We start from the raw sequence: 21,264 nt of genomic DNA, 5'->3' as shown, positions 1-21,264 counted from the left end.
CTGGACGCTGGCTTCCTGAGGGTGTGTCCGATCCAGCCCCACTTCCTCCGCAGTATCTGCTTGGCCACTGGTTCCTGTCCCGCTCGCTCAGTAAGATAGGAACAATAGTGCTTTAAATGTACTTTAAAAACAGATATCGTGGTGGTTTTTTTTTGTTGTTGTTGTTGTTGTTGTTGTTGTTTTGTTGTTGTTTTTTACTTGTTCATTTTTTATCATAGTGACATCTGCAAAATATTAATTTGTAAATATTTAGAAAGAAAGATTCCTCTGTGAACCATTTTGCCCCAAGAGAAGAGCTGTAAGAATCAAGCATTAATGATAATGATGTTGATGAAGTGATGTCGATGATGATGATATATCATGTGTGCGTGCGTACGTGCATGCGTGTTCAGTTCTATTTTTGAATTACCTTTATTCTCTCCAAGCCATTTATATTTTGTTTTCTTTAATAAAGCTACTAAGCGTTTTTGCGTTCATGCCTCAATATTTTCCCCCAACGTGTCTAAGTTGCGGCGAAAGCATCATGAGTGGGTGTTAGCAGCACTGACTCGGATGTGCTCTAACTGGTTAAGTAACTAAGTATGTATTTCATGATTAAAAAAAAAGACTAAAGACACGCGTGCGAGCGCGCGCGCACACACACACACACACACACACTCACACACACACACACACACACACACACACACACACACACACACACACTATAGATAGATAGATAGATATCATTATAAGTGCGGTCTTATAATTTTGATTACTTATCCTCCGTGTCCTCTCGTCTGCTCTCCATCTTTTTCCATAGTACGCACCCGATGAAGAACTCACATTAGCGTGGGCAGGCAATACTGTCCTCTCAGTATCAGTGGGATCAGTTTACAGTTGGGCCAACAGCAAAGTGAGAGCTGTATTATCAATGCTTTCTCTATTCCAACGGGAAATCATTTACAGTTTAGTCTTTTGTGAAGGACTATGACTCTCAAACTGGGAGGCAAAATTGCACTGGCTCTTAGTGCTGCAGCCTTGGGGGCTAGTTGGCCTTTGGGAACCATCCCAACGCCGACTGTTCTAAAACCCTCTTGGCCGAGAGAGTGGGGATGTAACTTGGGCAAGACACTCTCCACTATAATCAAAGTCCAGCCCAGGTAGTCGGGACAGCAGTTACTTTCTCTGCTGTTCTAATGGTCATAGTCGGACACGACTGACCATCATACAAACATAGGGATGATTACAAAACATGATAGAACTGTCTCCTCAGGTATTAGGTCAAAACTGGCTACCTCTGACGCAACATGTCAGAGTAACCTGTAACATAGTGGTTTCTTCATGGTGAGCGTGTTCGCTAGCGGGTAGCAGAGTTCCAAGTCTGACGCCTCGCACAGACTTTCATCAACGTTCGTGGAGCATTGTCTGGGTCACACCCGTGGAACGCCACCGCCCGCCTGATCAGGGCAGGTGCTTCTGCTGCCAGTTGTCGCCCCTTCGGCGGAGGAGGAGGAGGAGGAGGAACTGAGTAATTTAGCTCTGTGGCGGCCTGCCAGTGACGTCACCGGCCGGCGTTGGAAACACCCTTCAGTTCTAAATTAAAGGGGGGGGGGGGAGGGGGGGAGAAAGGCGAGGGAGAAGCGAAGGTGGGGGCAGGGTGATGGCGGTGAGGTCGTGAATGGTTGATAGGGTGAGGGGACTGTTGGATGGGGTGTGTGTGTGGATGGGGGGAGGGGGGGGGGGGGGTGGGAGGGGGGAGGGGTTGAGAGGTGGGGAGGATAGGAGAGGGTTTGTGGTTGATCAGAGAATCTTAACTTGGTCGGGTACAGGCTTCCGTACAGGCTCTTTACCTCCGCTCCGTTCTGGGTATCTATGTATATCGTAGCTTCCCCCTCATTAATTCACACACACACACACACACACACACACACACACACACACACACACACACACACACACACACACACACACACCACGGTACACGACATTACACAGTCGGAGCGCTCACATGAATATAAGTTTATTATTCTTTGTAAGTCAATAGGCCTAGCCATTCCACTTAAAAATCTTTGATGAAATCATAGAAACCGATTCCGCTGGACACCGCTTGATAGTGCAATCGGATTTCCACAGACTTTTTTTTTCTAAGGTGTATCATGAGTATGTGCAGTACCTTTGATATGAATAACGATGCAAACAAACAAACAAACAAACAAAAAATGAATAAATAAATAAATAGATATGTCCGAGCCTAACATTTGATGATCGTGAACAAACGTAGTCACACGGATTAACAAAATGAAAGGCTGCTCCCCCCACTCTCTCTTCCCATGAAGCCGACGTCCCAACATTGAGATATAAATTCAATATTAAATTGAGCTATTTATATAGCTCAGTGCGTCCCAAAACACCTCTTATCTATCTTCCTTTCACCTACATAACCTCTACCCCTGTTTCCTCCACACTACACCTCGTTCACGATTCACCATGCATGATGTCTTCTTCTCCTTCTTTTTCTTCTTCTCAATCAGTCAACCCTGTCAAATCATTGGGCGCCGCATACTAGATTCCTCCAAGTCTTTCGGGTGTGTGTCAAATCTTGAGTCTCTGCTGATGGTTTTCCTGTCCATTCTGCAATGTTATCAATCCATCGTTTTTTGTTGTTGTTTTTCAGTTTTTCCCTCGGTCTCCCTCCATCAGCAATTCCTTGGAGGATTGTTTCAGCAAGTACCATTGGATCTTGTTACTTGGACATACGATCGTAACTGGTGTTAGGAGATCTTCAATTCATGCTCTGACGTGCTGCTAGGCGGTTTTGCGCCAAATCATCAAGCATCACGCATGATGTACAAGCGAATAATAAACCCTCTTCCGCATAGGTCCCCAGGGATGCAAGCTGCCACGTCGTGTCTTGCCAAGCAGTCTCGTGCTTCATGCAAAGGAGGCATCAGTCCTAGCTTGTATCGCCCTTGGGCACACCGCCTGTCTCTTCGTCCTGACGCTTAGCTCCCCCTAACGCTGGACAGGAGCCTAACGACTCTGGACCGGGAGGACTGGATGGTGGGGATGGGGGATGGGTGAGAGGGGGAGGGGGGGGGCACATTTGTCAGAAAGTCCAAGGGGCCTGGGCGGCGAGGGGGAGATCATGAGGGAGGGAGGGTAGAGTGACAAAGCTGGCGTCCTGCCTCATGAGGGGAGGGTAGAGTGACAAAGCTGGCGTCCTGCCTCATGAGGGGAGGGTAGAGTGACAAAGCTGGCGTCCTGCTTCATGGAGGGAGGGTAGAGTGACAAAGCTGGCGTCCTGCCTCATGGAGGGAGGGTAGAGTGACAAAGCTGGCGTCCTGCTTCATGGAGGGAGGGTAGAGTGACAAAGCTGGCGTCCTGCCTCATGGAGGGAGGGTAGAGTGACAAAGCTGGCGTCCTGCCTCATGGAGGGAGGGTAGGGTGACAAAGCTGGCGTCCTGCCTCATGGAGGGAGGGTAGAGTGACAAAGCTGGCGTCCTGCCTCATGAAGGGAGGGTAGAGTGACAAAGCTGGCGTCCTGTACAAACGGTCAATCGGGATACATGAAAAAAAAAATTCTTTTTTTAATTTATAAATTTTTTAAAAAGCTAAACGGAAATAAACAGAAAACGGGAAGACTTCATAACACGAACAGAGACCCTATAAAAAAAATAAAGAAGCACTCAGCAGTAGAATCAGTCAATTACTGATTTAAAGATTCAGTTTTTCAATGTCAGTTGTTGCTAATTGTTTTGTTTTGTTTTTTGCTTTGTTTTGTTGCTGTTGCTTTATTTCCTTCATGGTGTTTTCAACATCTAAACAGAACTATGGAATGAAGGACATCTATTATCATATAATCATATCCAAGCACATTAATGACATAGCACGGGAACAGTATTAAAAAATAATAATAATAAAATTAAAAAAACTGCCAGTAGACTGAATCGTTTAGACACAATAGCAGTTTTTTTTTTATGAAAGGAATAGTATCACACCACAAAAACACACACATACATAAAAAGTAGATCGAATATAGAGGACACAAAACACAAAAAAGACTGAAAACAACAACAAAACTAAACCTAAATCAGGTCAAAAGGTACACATGCTCGATCAGACATGAGGATGTTAATTAATAACTGAACATGTTAAGTTAACTCTCTTCATACGAACGGCGAAAGAGACGACGTTAACAGCGTTTCATCCCAATTACCATCATCAAAATATTGCAAGCGGAAGGCTCTTATATTGAAGAGGTGAATGTTGACAGAGAATACCACAGTTCTGACGACGGAAGCTAAAGGTTGGGTCATTCAGACACCCACTGGACATCCGAGGGGTCTGTGTAGAGAAGAGAGGACTGACCGTACTGAGTGAGTTAATCTCATGATTTCAGCTAAGCATTTTGCTATATTTAGTGGATGCGATGTAAACTAACGTTTCAACATAAAGAAGGTGTCAAAATTTGTTGATTGATCCTTCCACATGAGCAACATTACTCTTTATACGACAAAGGGACATAATGCAAACCAGCTGTCAAGGTTCTCCATGTAACTAATGACCTATCAAAAGTAGTGCTACCAACATCTTCAGCTGGTCTGTTACCTCCATCGGCAAACTGAAAGAGGCCGAAAGATGGAGGAGGGAAAGGGAAGGAGGGTACAGCGGAAAAGATGGAGATGAGCGGGAAGGGGTGTGGGGTGCGGATGGGTACAGGTTTTCAGACATAACCAAGCGGTCAAACATGCTCATGACGGCTCAGCTTCAACTACAGTCTGATGATCATTGAGGCGGACAGATTGATTTTTTCGTTTGGAACAGAAATGACTGAAGCCAGTGAAAACGCTAGACAGTTGGACTGCGCATTTCTTCTAGAGACCTGCTAAGATGGTATCACGACTGCCAACAGCCAGCTTTTCTCTATTTCCTCCAGTTCATATTTCACACGACTGATGTGGCGTCAAATTTCGTTCTCTGATATATAACAGGAGGAGGAGGAGAAGGATTCAAGGAGCCCCGACAGTGTAATGGGTAAGACAGTCTTTTCTCACCCGAACACGCGGGGTTCGAATCTGCCGTTAGGGCTTTTTCTAAACTCCAACAACGAGGATGGCATGAGAGAGAAATCTGGGCGAATACAATCCGGAACGCGTTGTCAAATCCACATCATGTATCTGATTTGTCTGGTAGTGTTTTTGTCAAAAGTATCAACAGTCTGATGAGTCATTTTGTAGTCAGTGATGTTCGGGAATCCAGTCCACATACTTTTAGAATTATTTGCAGACATTTTTATTTTCAGGTTGCTTTGATGTGAATTGTAACTATATCATTGTGATGATGACAAATAACACTAATACTTGAACAACAATAACAACAGCAACACACCACCACCAATAATAATAATGATAAACGCCATTGTCATCAAAATCATAATTTCAATAATGATCATAATGATGATGACGACAATGACGATGATTTTAGAGAGAAAAAAGTCAACGTTCGTGGACTGCAACTGCTATTTCACATTGATGAATCGTTTTAATCCAGCCATACTCTCCTTTGAGAGTGCGCATGCTGCATTTACACACACACACACACACACACACACACACACACACACACACAGATATATATATATATATATATATATATATTCGTGGTTCCGTAACCCATCAGGCGGTGATACCAGGATGGAATCCAGGACCCTCGGACTGAAAGTCATCCTTCTTTCCGTCATGGCACCATCATCATTACCATAATCATAGCTGACCAAAAAAAGTACCGAGAAGAAAAACGAGATGAAACAGGAGGAAGAAAAAGAGAAGGGAGGAGAGGACAAGAGGAATAATATCGAAGAAGGAAAAAAGAACAATAACAACAACAAACAACAACAAGGCCAACACTAGCAACAAAACCAACAAACAACAAACAACAACAACAACGTGACCAGAGACACATTCGAACTGGGTATCATCTGCTGCACACCTGTCAACCTCTTTTTCAAGAATATAAAGTCCAATAAAAATCTTTATCGATACTCTTGTCCCCACCTCACACGCCTGAGATCGAGTCCCTTGCGAGTCAGAGCGTTTTTTTTTTTTTTAATGTGACCCTACGGTTTACGAGGCAATGAAGATGGGATAATTTACCTGGCAGTCCTGACAGCAAATCCATGGAGAACACGAGACGAGGGGTCATCTCTGTCAGCTTTTGTTCGACGTGTAGCACGTGCTGACGAGGCAGAAAGACGAAACGTTGGAAGGGGGAAAAAAATGGAAGGAAAATGTATTGATTAGCGAGGGTGCTGGGTTCGACTCCAAGAAGAAGCAGGATACTAGGCCATACGTAGTGCTCTGGATGTTTTCATGGTTTTGTTTTTGTTGTTGTTGTTGTTTCTTTGTTTGTTTCTGTTCTTTTTTTCTTTTCTTTTTTTTTCTCTTTTATTTATTTTTTTTTAACACGAAGAGAGCTTGCACCCTGCGCAAGTAAAACAACCAACGAAAAGGGCGGTTGTTCTCAGCAAGAAAACCCCGCCACTTTGAATAAACAAGACCAAATACGTTATAAAACTTGAAAAACAAGCAAAACCAACCAACCAACCAACCAGCCAAAACAAATGAAGAAGGAATGGCTTCCATAGGACCTTGTGTTGTGGAGACCGGCCCGAAATCCGTGCAGAGAAACCTGTCGTGACTGGTGTGCAATGCAATAGTTTGTAATACAATTCAACACAGTGCTACGCAATAGACCCACAATGCAATATAATGCAACAACAGACATCAAGCTGAAAGCAAAATAAGACTCAGAGATTGATAACCAATGACCTCGTAACTATTGCTCTTCAGTTCACGTTGTTTGCCGAGGGGTCACTTTGAGAAGTGAACAGAAACCACGTCATAAAGTGGTGTCCAAAATGACGTCAGTTTAGCTGACAAACCAAGAAGAGGAATAAGTTTTGTCCATCATTAAGGCACGGGGAACACTGATGCTACTACTACTACCAAATATAATAACAGTAATAATAAGAATATTAAGCCTTATACGAGTATGATATTAAAAATGAACATTTACATCGCGCAAGAAATCCAAACTATGTCCGATCAAAGTTCTTTGGAAAAGATAACGTTTCTTGCACACACACACACACACACACACACACACACACACACACACACACACACACACACACCACAAAAGAAAGCCAACGACGCACGCCCAGTTAGAGAAAGGTCCTTCCTTAACCACTGATGTTTTGTCTTTAGTACAGGTCGTCGAATGATGGTAACCAGTTAAGAGTATAAGATTGATACTTCAAGGTGGTCAGACAAACAGCAAGGGTCAGTGCTGAATGTTTATATTCAATTATCTTTGACACAGGCAGTTAGAACAGTTAGATAGAGGTAAAAAGGTGTCACATGTATGTGTGTGTGTGTGTGTGTGGGGTGGGGGGGGGTGGAAGGGTGGGAGGGGGTGCGGGGGGGAGTGTATATATGTATGTTTGAATGTATGTTTGTATGTGTGTATGCATTGTTTGTGTGTATGTATAGTTTGCTGGGAACAATCTGGTGTTCATATGCAACATAAATATAATGGTATGATAATATGGCCCTGTGTTTTGTAAAGTACATACAGCAGTTTTCTGGATACAGTGCTATGTAAGTATTATCATGTTCTGAAGGTCTGTGTTGAAAACGAGCGGCTTTATTCTGAATTATTTGTATTTCATTGAGAACATTTCTTCCGAACACCAGACAATGCTAAGTGACAAACATGTTTCGAACAGAATATTCATGCACATGTTCATGAACAAAAATGCAAGCGAAATGAACAAAACCAGTCACTCTGATAATAATGAAAAGGCATCGTTAATTACATTCGCACACCGTTTTTTTTTTTTTTTGATAAATACAGCCAAATTCAAATAAATAAACCCAGTAACTTCAGTTATGTGTGTAAACTTTGATGTTCTGTTTATGAACTGAAATTCAACACCATGGTTCGATTCGTGCTGCTACATGTGCTGTGTCGGTCTTCTTCCGACATTGTCGTCTCTTTCCTCGTATTAAAATATTGGTTTATGATATTATATCTGGATTTCACCAGAAAATAAACTGTATATCGATTTAGGGCTCAAGTTTAAGCAGTTTTGACAGAACGCCAAGGGTCGCCAACAAGCTCTCTCTTTGCGCATTTGTGAACTTAACCTTTGACAGATCTTACACCTTTGTGACCGGAACAAGGCTTTATTTAACAAAGGACTGGACATTATGTTTTGTATGGCCTTACCATCTTTAAAATTGTATGGCCTTACCATTTTTTGTTCACAGAATATTTGTTTGGCCTTATCGTTTTTTTCACTGAAGATTTGTATGGCCGTACCATTCTTAGTAGAATATCAAATTTGTACGGCCTTATCATTTTGTTAACAGAATATTTGTATGGCCTTACCATTACAACAGATTATTTGTATGGCCTTACCATTATAACAGATTATTTGCATGGCCTTGCCATTTTAAAAACTGTTCTGTCCCTGCGTGCGCACGTGTACAACCTGTGTCCGTACAGAGTGCAGATAGACACCAACGTTCTTTCTTCCACTGCATGGTTCTTCAGCCAAAGACATACAGCGAAGCTCCTTCTCTCCGACCTGAACAGACGGGTGCAGGCAGAAATGATTAATGTTCTTCAGTTGGTTACCCTTGACTGAGAGAGATCCGGGGTACTTCTGTTCGACACTGGCCACCTTATTCAACAGAACCAAACATGATGGTTCATGGTTGAGATCCTTTCTTTTCCCCAACACTTCAGGTGGTGTATGTTCGTTTATTTTGTTGTGGGTTTTTTTCCTTCTTATTTTTAGCTTCTTTTTTTTAAAATTCATTTTTTAAAGGAAAGTGGATATTATTTCAATATTCATACGTTGCTGTTTACCTACATTATTTGCAACAAGTGGAGAAATTTAATGGGATGTAGTCGGAATGGCCCACACCAGAGGAAAATGTTCGTTAAATTTGTAGTTATTTCAGATTTCCTCTTCCATTTCCCCCTAGTTTTTGTTTGTTTGTTTTGGTCCCTGATGACAATTTTGATTCAGTGCAGGTTGGCCAGGTGATAAGCCAGTTTGAGCTGGGAAAAAAGAATTTACTTTTTTTTTTCTTTTTGTCTTCTGCAGCAGCAAGTCTAGTGCCATGTGGCTATGGACAGAGAGGGTCACATCGACCTTTCTGCTGCTGATGACGGTGGTGATGACGACGAATCCAGCCCAGCAGCAGCCCGCAGACGTTCTCGCCTCATCTCTCTGGGCGCCCTTCGAGCGGCTACAGACCTGTCTCCAGCACTGTCAACACGCAGTGATCAGGTGCTGTGCGAAAGGTAAAAGGGTGTGCACTACGTTCTATTACGGGGAAATCACGCACCGTTTCAGGGGCATATATCTCAAAATATGTGACAAAACGACCGGGATGATGAGCTGCCACGGCTGTGTGGAAAAGAAGGTGTCCACGTGTGGCCTGGTCCACAGACGGTGCTTTGAAGACTGTTGGGCCCAGGCTGGCGTGTGTGACGTGACGAAGTTATTTTAAGAAGGCCGTAAATCCTCTGACAGTTTGTGAAATTATTTCAAAAAGAAAATAAATCATATTAAGAAATCATGGACTGTCGATCCTTGCAGTTGTCACAATATTCTGATGTAAAAGTAGTTATTTAAGTGGCTTGGAAATTCATATCATTTTTCATCTTCTCTCTCGGCTTCTCATAGGGTTGTGGAATGTTGAAAGCAACTATGTAAAAATAAACCTCCAATTTGAGTTGGGAATAGCTTGACATCAACCTCTGCCACGGAGGAAAAAAACAAACAAAAAAACAAAAGAAAAGAAAAGAGCCACCATAAATCTGCATTGGTTTCTTAAGTCAGGGCTATTAACTGGAAATAAAATCATATTTACAGGAGCTACTAACAATTGTATATTCACATTATGAAGATGAGTATCCTGGCAATTTCTTTGTTACCTTCATAATTATGGGCTTTATCCTAATAATCATGCTGCACACAATCCTTCACATGAAGCTAGCATCTGAATTGCCTTATACTCTGTACACTTTATCTGCTTGGGGCATGCCGAAATGTGCTGCCTGGCACTTAAAACTGGGAATGAAAGAACAATGAGGCTAGGAGAGTGAAGTATTAAACACAGCAAAGTAACTCTCCATTTAAAAGGTACAGAACTTCAAAGTCTGTGCTGCTTATGCTGCCAATTCAGCTACACACAGGTAAATAAAAGGTATATGGGAACAAACCCAGACACTTCTGTATTGTCTGTATATTCTGTGAAGTATATTCAAAACTACAAGCTATGCCAGTATTGAATAAAAACAGTTGTGTTTACATATTTCTTGTCACTGCAGCTGCGTGCACATGACAAACGATGGGTATAGGTACAATTTCAGTACTTCTTTTTTTTTTTGTAGAAGTGTCCGACTTTGTTCCCATGTATCTTTTATTTACCTGTGTGCTAGCTGATTTGGTAGCATAAGCAGCACGGATAAATTGTGTACTTTAAATGGACGAGTTACTTTCCTTTACTTTTAAGTTACAGTTTTTCAAGGAGACATCACTGTGTTCAGACACTTCTTTTTGGGTCTGTTTTTTGCTACATCATATCTGCTAGGCAGATGCCTGACAGCAGCATAACCGAACAGGCTTTCTCTACTGTTGTTTGAAACTGGGAATGTCTGCTGAACCCAAATGTGAATCCTGGAGCAGCCAATACCTGGCTGGCATCGTTTCATGTAGTACAAAATCTCTTCAAAGCTCACCAGATAACTTACCAACATATACAGGACACTAACAATTTGATAAGAAAAAAAAAAAGAAGAAAACAAATGTCCATGTGTATCCACTGACCAAAAAGTGTTCCCATCCACGCTTCTCGCTCTCTCTCTCTCTCCCATGCACAAGCACACAACACACATCCTCACAGTCTTTGTGAGTCCACAAACACTTGCACTGAATTGCAGGATTTCAAGCATTCACACAGACCATTTCCACACAGTACCACTGTATTTGCAATGTCAAGAAAATAATACAGGTCCAAAACTATTCACTAATACAGACTGAAACATCTCATACAATAATTTTTTTACAGATTTTATTTGTGCCTAAAAAAAAATACTAACCAAAAAACCTCCCAAATACATAAAATATATACAGATATAATGTTCACATTTCTGGCTATTCGTGAGCATGTTATACAATTCACACATACAACACTTAACCACACTATGCTGTTTCCCCTTGTGGATTTAACATGAAACATAACCATACCTAAACTGGCAACAGTTCTTACAAAGACTGCATTCAACACTGTACCTAAATCAGTATATGTGCCAGTGAGCATGTGCCATGTTTTAGTGTGCTGCTTGCGAATGCAAGTAAGTATGCATATATATATATATATATATGAGCATACACATGAATATAACAGTCTGGTTTTCAAAACATACTGTATGTCATGTTTCTGCTGAAAACAAAACAAATTGTGTACAATTTCCCAGTAATTACATCATTCGATAGATATGAACTTTGAAAATATTTGTGAATGCATTGTGTACAAATGTGACACTTGAAAACATTATGCCATTAATTTGACATTTACTTACAAATATGTGTGAATATGTTGTGCATGCATATGTGCATGTGCGTGTGCATTCATGTGCATGCACATGTGTGGGGGTGCAAGTGAACATGCATGCCCTTCAACTACTAATCATTTAATATTTCAGGCCTGTACATCTGCAGCATGGCTTATGTCAGAGATTGACATCAGCTTTCAGTTGGGTCAACAGCAAAGTGAGACATGTACGATCAATAGTTTTTCCACAGCAATGAGAACTCATTTACAGTCTCGTGAAGGACTACAACTCTCAAATTAGGAGGTAAGACTGCATCGGCTGTTAGTGTGCAGGTGCTGGTGCTAGTTGGCCTTAAGGCACCATGCCAACACTGACTGCTTTAAAGCCCTCTTGGCCAAGAGAGTGAGGATGAACTTGGGCAACTCTCCAATATAATCAAATTCTAGCTCAGATAGCCATGACAGCAGTGCCTTCTCTGTTATTCTGATGGTTATAGTTGCAGATGATTGTCAAACAAAAAAAAATCATATTTCAGACAAACCTAAAAATACTGCAACATTATGAACAAATTCTACAACAGCATATGTAAGAGATATGATCATGACATAGTAATTTGAGGTGTCAAACATATTTCTTGTCATTACTATGTCATGTGCGAAAAAAAGGGACTAATTTCAAACTTTACAAACTGGCTAGGAAGTTATTTTTACATGTGTGTGTGTGTGTGTGTGTGTGTGAGCGTGTGTGTGTGTGTGTGTGTGTATGTGTGTGTGTCTGTGAACAATTCCTATTGAAAGAGTGTTTCTGCTGACTTGCATTCCCCAAATCAATCAGTTGTCTGTCACACAGCACCAGTTTGTGGGTAGAAGATGAGCTAAAAAAAAAAATAAAAAAAAAATAAAAAATCAAAATTAATGAAAAATAAATAAATAAAGGTTTCCCCATAGCAGACCAGTGTGAGTGGGGAACACAGACCCAACTGAGAGAGGCAACTACACAAGTGACTCACTCCTGCTGTCTTGCATGATACATGTGATGTCCAACAGGAGAGGTTATCTTTTTTTTAAAAACTGTCTGTGTGTGGTTTGGCTGCCAATTCTGCACATAGCATTTTTGAAATGATCACTTGTCAGTCATGCATACTCCCCTCCACACATACATAGAATAATGCATTAGATTAGAGCAACACAGAGAGGTTGAAAAAGCTTATACACACAGAGACACACTTCCAGAAACTATTGTGCACACTTGTGAGTGGTTGTGTGTGAAAAGACTGGCAAGTCAAAATTTATGTTACCTCACAGGTCTTAATAGAATACAAACCAAATGCCAGCATTTTTCAGACAGATGCAAGACAAATATCTTCATGAAGATCAGACCAAATGTGCACTTTAGTTGGGTTTTTTTTTTTAACCATAATTATACATACAAACAACACACATATGCAAATGCGTGAATAATATATTCTGAGATTTATTACCATGCTGTCCTTTCTTAAATCTAGGGTCCTTCAACTGCTGTTAATCTCAGACACTGGAAAACCCAACAGTTCATCCAGTTATGCACAACCTAATGAATTCTGAGTTGTGGGTTTATCTCACACTGAAGCAAATTTCCCACCTTCTCTAAAGATTTAAGTCCCAGCCTCAGCCATGAAAGACAGTTCAGCTTTAGTTTCAAGGTGGTGTCAGAGCATGCAGACTGATCCACTTATGCAACACTAAATGTGCTGTTAAAAAACAACAAAAAACAGATGCCTGACCTTCGCATGAACCCAACGTGGTAATCAGGCCTTGAACCATGCAAGATATAAGGAAACTGGAGTTTGTGTGTGTATGTGTGGGGGGTGGGGTGGGGGTGGGGAAGCTAGATGTTACAGATCAACACAGAAAGATTAATAACAATGCTAAAATATTAATGATTATTTTTGTTGTACATCTTTAAATGTTTTATGATGAAAACACCATCTGGAGCTACATTGGATGAAAGACTTAATCATTATGATGAAACTCTCTTACCTCGACACCAGATAATGAAACTTTTGTATCTGCATTGACCTCCAATTTTCATCAATATGTGCCAACAGTCAAAAGCCATAGCAGCCAAGTTCTTGTACACTTTTGTATCACTTTTCCACTTCACCTTCTCAGCTTTATACCCAGTTAGAGATAAACCAAAACAGAGATAAACCAAAACAAACAACAAATTACAAATCTCCCTCACTTAATCCTTTGCCTCCTGGGTGAAACTATGTAATTTTTGAAAGAAAAAAAAATACCAACCTCACCAAAAAATAAAACAAAACAAATAAATAAAATGCTCAAAATATACAAGGATACATGTCAATGTGGGAAAATGAATGGAGAATGTAATCATTATATGTTCACTGTTGACAGGATGAGATAAATCTCATTCATGAGAAGATAACCATGCTTCTTTGGGAAAAAAAACACAAAATACATTGGAAAAATAACAATGAAAATTTAAGTCTCTGTATTTTATGGGTGGAAATGGTATTAACATATTTACAAATATATTGGACACAACAACCAAGTACATAATGTTGTTTTCCTCTACTAGCATGTTGTGTACACAAATAACTCTCACACACAACCACATCTACAAACAGTATCTATTCAATTTTACAAGACACAAACACATTTTGCAGTCAGCATACACCTTGCAGCAATTTTCTTACTCAATCTAGTCGGCAGAAGAATTCATACAGCTCAGAAGTCCAAACATTAACACTGATATTGAGAGTGGGGGTGGGAGAAACAATGGAGAAAAAAAATCCAGTGTCTCCATGTGTTCTGCATCAGAGTGAAGGTCAGTTATAAAGGTGCACAAGAAAAGGTTCAGAAACATGGATTAAAATAGCATGGACATTTTGTGTGAGAGACAGGGAAAATATATCAACCAAAATGCCGACAAAATTAAGAAAACTGCCACATATCACAGTCTGCAGACACAATTCAAGTGCTTTCCCCTAAACAAAAAACCAAAAACTTCTTTACATACTAACTACAGATGTACAACTCTCAGCTCAAAAAAAGAAAAGTATGCCATAAGCAGCAAAACATCAAGGATGATAAATAAATAAATAAATCACAAGGAAAATAAACCTCTCAGGCATGACCTAATCAAGTGTAAGGAAAAAAAGGGGGATGGGGGAAAATAACATCTTTCACACAGAATTGGGTTTTGAAGCAACCATCAAAATTATAAAACCAAAGAACACTATTGTAATTATAATAATTATAACACAGTAATAAACAGATGAAAGGAAATGGAGATATTCAAAATTATCGTTGTTAATCATCCGTATAATCAAATAACTAACGTGAATGCAGTGTCATCCACATGACTAGAATGGCATATCAACACTGAACTGGTCTTGTCATCCACCATACAAGCATTCATATACTTCCTGGCAAGTGGCAAAGTGTCCTCGTGCCAACTGCCCCATTTCTGGTGCCGAGATCCTGACCAAACTACACACAAATACACAGAGTGAGACAAAGAAGTATCTGAAGGAAAATCAGCATATGACAGTGAAGCAAGCAATATGCCTCAACATTTATTTGCAAGAATGTGTGTCACCACACCTTACTTTCACAGACTCTTGAAGTTTATTGAATCCTAGCCTTTATAAATAGGAGTATCTTGCTGGTTTCCTGCCCCTGTAAAGATAAATAAATAAACAAATAAAAATAAATAACAACCGAGCTAAAGCACGCAGACAGCATTCAGTTATGCCTCCCTGGCTTCTAAGGAAGCCATAGATTCTATCCACACAAAAAAAAAAAACCCACAAAAAAAAAAGCCTGAATTTAATAAAATGCTGAGTGCTCATTCCAGTTTGATATGATTATCAAAATAAATATAATGTATGCAATTACTGGAAGGTAACTTAAAAAACGTCTTTTTTTAAATTGTTTTGTTAAAGTTGGACACAGCTGACCATGAATTAGCCTCTTTCAAATGATTTTAACACAATACTAATACTCAAGACGATGGCTAATGGTAAATGCTGACAGCTGAAAGTTCAAGAATCAGCGTGCTGCATCCAGTCTTTACCAGTCCACTAACCAGCAGTTTTACCAAATTAATATGATAGACGAGAGAATATAGTCTTCAGGCACATTGTGAAGAGATTAACATCAGCAAAATAAATAATGTACACGATGATAGCACTTATGAACAAAAACACATGGGGTACACTGTTAACTTCGTGAGATCTCTGTGGTAACTTCAAACAAGGAACATAATGCTGTCTCACACCACCATTCTTTAAAAATTAATATCCCAACCAAAATGTGATTAAGAAAAAAAAATCTGAATATAAAAAGAAAAGATAAGAGGGTGAAGTGGTTAATACTTAGCAGGGAAGACCCAAGATACCATTTTGACAGAGTTCCTGGTAGTGCCTGTCTTCTGATCCTTAAATTCTTCACATGTTTTTGTCACTGATATGTACACATACATATATGCACATGCACACAAAAAATACACACACATACATGCACATACACACAAAACACACACAAAAGGGTGATCTGAGTAGGTTCCTTTATCTTTATTGAATGACAGCATAAACCACTTAACAAGAAAGCAGAAAAACAAGACCAAAAATTTAAAAGAAATAAAATATAATAATAAAGACACAAATAAAATAATATTCAAGTTCTAAAACAGACAAACAAAAAACACATCAGAGTAAACTAACTGAATCTGCTATTTCCCATGCCCATGTACATTTCTACAGAAAATACACATCACTAAAAACAGAATGTTACTGATGATTTTATCACTGCTGCATTGTAATAGCGAACCTAAATCCACAATATGCAAACCATTACTATTTCCCTAAAGACCGATCCCTGTGCGTATTTCAACAAACAGTTCTACATGGCTAAAATTCAAAATAAATTTGCCAGTGCCCGATTCCTAAAAATCACCTTAACAAATGGCAGAAGGGAACCATGCTCATCTTCTGTATCATCATGTTTCATATTGTCCAGTCACAATTATACACCGCACCACAACATGATCATTGAAGATGAGGTGCAAATACCAAGCAACAGCAGCAGACAATACATGTGATTCTAAAACCAACACCAACACCAGTGACGTCACAGTACAGCTGTCAGCCATGTTCACCAAGCCAGCATTTTCTTAGGTATTTTTCAAATAAAAGTGATCTTCCTTTAAAACTAACTGTATTTTCAGCTGTCTCAAGACTCAAAGGATTCTATTTTATCATTGTTGCTTATGGCCCATCTGACCACACAGGGTCATAAGGTCTCTAACATGCAAGAACATGTTTTGTGGGTTTTGCTGGTTTTAACTTAAGTTCTTGAGAATGTCAGGCTTAGAGAAGTTTTTTTCATTTTCTCTTCTTTGTCTGGTGGATGATCATTTATATAATTTGATTACTGGCAAAATAACAAATGATTACAGCGCTGAACTTTAATTTTAAGATCCTGGGTTTCATTCTGGTATCAGTGTCTGGTTAATAAAAGCTGGAAAGTTTGTGTTTTTTTAATTCCAATCTCCCTCGCCAACATTATAGTATGTGCAGATCTGCCAGTGCCTAGTTAAGGCGATAACCCCCTTCATGTATATATGCACACAAATACTTTGATTAAAGATCCCAAGATCAATGTCAGATAAGGGTCAAAGAAACACAAACATACCCAATTTGCACATCCCACGAAACTGTCTCTTGAATAAGCACAGTAAAATCGGTCATTGTTTGTTGTTGTTATTTTGGTCATACAAATCAAGTACTTGTACAAGTGAGTTAACATGGGGCTGTGGCCTCTGAATACAGAAAAAAAAAAATCCAAACTATCTTATCTTCTGAAGATTGCATAAAGGTTCCTCACACTCCCAAACCCTTGCCCATCCCCCAAGACCTAAGTTGGTGTAGCTTATGCAGTCTGGCAATTTATGGGGTAAAAATTGCAAATTGCAAATAAAAACTTTCTTGGTATACCAGTTGTTGGGTTTTTTTGGTTTTTTTCATTTAATGAAAAGCCTGTTCCCTTAGCACACAGTATTGCAACAGTGTATTTCTAAAATGATTTTGCTTTTATTTTTTTCAAAGGATTTTTTGTATAAGCTTTCTCCCTTCTGTATTTCCAATTACTGATGCTTGCATCAGTGTTCATTACAAACAGCCAAATTTATCAGAAACACACCATCTTCTGTCTCTTAAACCCATCCTTTCTGGTTCAAAGTCAATCAAAAACACAAATCAGTTTACAGCAAGTGGACAGTGATACAGTGGAGATCTTTCAAATTTCAAACTACTGCCTGTTACTTACAAAAAGTCAAAGCCTTTGACATAAAATTATGTCAATGACAGAATGAACCTGGATGTGGATATCCTTCATTCCATGCTCAGAAAACAACATTGTGTCCTGAGGACTGACAGTGACTGGCGTCAGAGTAACACCACAAAGAGAAGGCCTGGCAGATGGGGCAGCAACACCAATCACTTTAAAGTATCTGACTTAAGTAACACACACTATGGGCATCGGTATCAAGGGCTCTGGAGGCTGAAGGGTGAAGCAGTGAGGGGTTGGAAGGGAGGTGAACATAACAGCCAAAACAAGCTGGGAGGGAGAAAAGTGTGTGTGTGTGTGTGTGTGCGCGCGCGCGCGCATGCACGTGCGCCCAAATGTTAACGAAACAAAAAACAAACAAAAAAGAATGGTATCTGATCATACCAAGGCTGTAAACACTTGTCAAAACTTGGTGTTCAGTATCTTTAAAGTTGAAAAATGTCAAGGTAGATGTTTTTGCCAAGTGACATGAACACCTTCATAAACATACAAAAATGTCAAGGTAGATGTTTTTGCCAAGTGACATGAACACCTTCATAAACATACAAATTCCGGTTGACATGTTCTTTTTAAGTCTATCCTTTAACCCACTACAGTTTTTTGTGTGTGTTTTTTTTCCGGGAGCGGATATGTATCTGTGATGATAGGGTGGGGAAAATGGCTGCTGTTAATTACTAAGACAAAATGTGTGCAGTGTGATCTCCATTCAATTAAAGCATCAAAACCTTGGATTATTCTAAAGTTCATTTTTATTATAATCACATTGTTTATCCATATCGACACAACCTGCAGTTATTTCAAATGCAGCACACATTTCATTTACACACAAATATTACCAATGAACAATATTGACACGATGAATACATTAAATACTGCTGAAAACCTTTATTGTATTTTGATTTCCTAATCTCACACAAAACAGGGAACAAAAAACCAGTCAACCACCTAAATGTTTTCAAAATTACACAACAATCTTAAATCAAAAGATACGTAAATCATGTGTACAAACATGCGTGTCCTTACTTGATTTCTTTTCCTGTTAAAAATCAAGAACAGCAAGTTTCCTCAGTTGCCCATTTAGAAGTTTACATGGAGTCAAAAAATCCACCCATATGTTGACAGGGAAAATAATGTAGTATGTATCTTCAACAAATCAAATGTCACAAACAAACCTGATGTGAAGTCAACCATAACTACAGCCTAGACAAAACAGTTACAGAATGGTTGGAAAAATATTCTGGAACAGAGCAGAGAACATACCAATAAACCAGTCTGACGTGCAACAGAACTTCATGGAGCGACCCCTTTGTTCCCATGCATGCATGCTTGGTGGTGGAGAGGCTTGTGTATGTGTGTGTGAATGTGAATGTGCATGAGTGTACATTCACTGTAAAGAGGAACATGAAAATGTCTTATTCATCAACCATGGAGCCACTAAGGGAAAGCACCCAATATCTGAGAAATACTTAGTGCTAACGATTGGTCACAATTCAGCCCTTCATGGCCATAATCTTTTGTAACTGTTTTATACATACACACACATATATATACACAGAACACATACTTGTCTTGGGTGTCCAAGAGACGATGGGACGCCAAAGAGTGCTAAGTCCATGCATCACGCTTTTACTGATCAAGTACACCAAACATATGCAGGAAAAAATTATCTCTAAGTTTGCACAGCAAATTCTCTGGGTTTTAAAAACACCACTCTGCCACGCCCAGAGCAGGAATAAAATAGCATCTTTCCATGCCAGTCGAGGCTGGACAGATTTGCAATAATCCACAAGGGCAAACATTATCAACACTCCTGCTTCAACACAACCAACCTTCACTGTCTGATCTGACACACAAACCCTGTAACACACACACACATGCACACAAGCACACCACACTCACACATGATACAAACACACAAACAAATCTTCAGCTTATCCAAACTGAAAGCTGAATCCTCCAGGAAAGCCCCCAGCACCAGGGCCTGCTCCACCCCCTCCACCAAAGGAGAACCCTGGCATGCCACCACCCATGCCACCCCCAAAGAATGCCTGGAAAATCTGGTTGGGATCCACATCTGTAACAAACAACATACGCTGACCTCAGTACACTTAAAAAACGTAACCTGGTGATAAATGATCAAAACATATTAGTAATTACTTCCAAAATCAGCCAAAGTATTGCAATTCCTACACCCCCCAACCCCACTTTCTAAATGAGCTGCAGTGTGTGTGTGTGTGTGTGTGTGTGTGTGTGTGTGTGTGTGTGTGTGTGTGTGTGCATGTGTGTGTGTGTGTGTATGTGAGATATGTGAGGTGTGTGCGTGCATGCGTGTGTGTTGTCTGATATGCAGACATTTGTTTCTGGGTTTTTTTGTCTTGTTCATTCATTCAAACTGAATTATCCATTAATATCTAATAAAATTGTACATGTAATTAAGTGGCTGGATGAATTTATGCTTGGCTAAATGAAAATCAGAATATTCATCAGTTCCAAACATTCAAAAATCCCATTCTTCATATCATAACATAACTGAAATCAGCCCCAAATAAAAGTCAACAAGCCTTTACAATTTACCACCCAACATAAACAAAGGACTGCCCACATACAGGTTCAGTTATTAAATGCCCAAAACATTTTGAGACAACCGCTTAAACTATTTTACCTTAGTGCCTCATTGCTCTGAAATTTCCCATGACAAGCAGCAACATCATGATCAAGCATTGGATCAATTCAAAACTATTTTGCCTATGTCTCTCAACTGTTCACAGTGCTAGAATTGCCTTTAGCTGGTAAACAAATGTAGGCATACACAGCATACTATGACAGAGGGAAAAAGAAAATCTTACAGATTCCCTACAACACAGGAGGCAATTAATGAAATAATCTCACCCCCAAAGCCACCACCATCAGTCATGTCTTCCAGGTCCTGGCCATTGTCGTAACGTGCTCGTTTTTTACTGTCAGACAGAACACTGTAGGCCTCTCCCAGTTCCTTGAACTTCCTTTCTTCTTCTTTCTGCTCTTCTTTAGTGGCATGGGCATGACGATCTGTAGACAGAGGAGGCAACAGGTCATGATTGTTATGAAACCAGTATTCATCCATTGAAGAAATAGGGTACATATATATATATATATATATATATATATATATATATATATGCAGAAGGTAAGACATAAAACATGACAAGAATTTGAAGAAAAACACAGCAACCCAGCCTTATGAACAAAAAATTTAAACAGGATAGTTATTTTGGCATATACATGTTCAAGACTAAAATGGAATAATAAAATCAAA

General features: G+C 39.7%; 2 protein-coding genes across 3 annotated transcripts in view; one reads left to right on the top strand and one right to left on the bottom strand.

Moving 5' to 3' along the window:
- Window positions 1-9,837, top strand: part of LOC143283359 (G protein-activated inward rectifier potassium channel 3-like) — a 147,158-nt gene extending 137,321 nt beyond the window's left edge. Inside the window, exon 4 of the transcript XR_013055394.1 lies at window positions 9,158-9,837. The gene's annotated coding sequence lies outside the window, so the exon portion shown is untranslated. The remainder of the gene's footprint in view (window positions 1-9,157) is intronic.
- A 6,337-nt stretch (window positions 9,838-16,174) lies between these two features.
- Window positions 16,175-21,264, bottom strand: part of LOC143283344 (dnaJ homolog subfamily C member 7-like) — a 31,849-nt gene continuing 26,759 nt past the window's right edge. The window contains exons 12-14 of one of the 2 annotated variants that reach the window (XR_013055389.1): window positions 20,859-21,017; window positions 18,502-20,043; window positions 16,175-18,445 (exon numbers count right to left, since the gene is read on the bottom strand). Coding sequence is in view for 1 of the 2 variants with exons in the window: in XM_076589554.1 (XP_076445669.1) it covers window positions 19,901-20,043; window positions 20,859-21,017 (302 nt within the window). In the remaining variant the exon portion in view is untranslated. Of the gene's footprint in view, window positions 20,044-20,858; window positions 21,018-21,264 lie in introns of both variants that reach the window. The other variant, XM_076589554.1, reaches the window with a different exon arrangement.

The sequence above is a fragment of the Babylonia areolata genome, chromosome 1, assembly GCF_041734735.1.
Source record: "Babylonia areolata isolate BAREFJ2019XMU chromosome 1, ASM4173473v1, whole genome shotgun sequence".
Lineage (NCBI taxonomy): Eukaryota > Metazoa > Mollusca > Gastropoda > Neogastropoda > Buccinidae > Babylonia > Babylonia areolata.
Note: the sequence above shows the minus strand (reverse complement) of the source record. Positions and strands in the feature narration are given on the sequence as shown.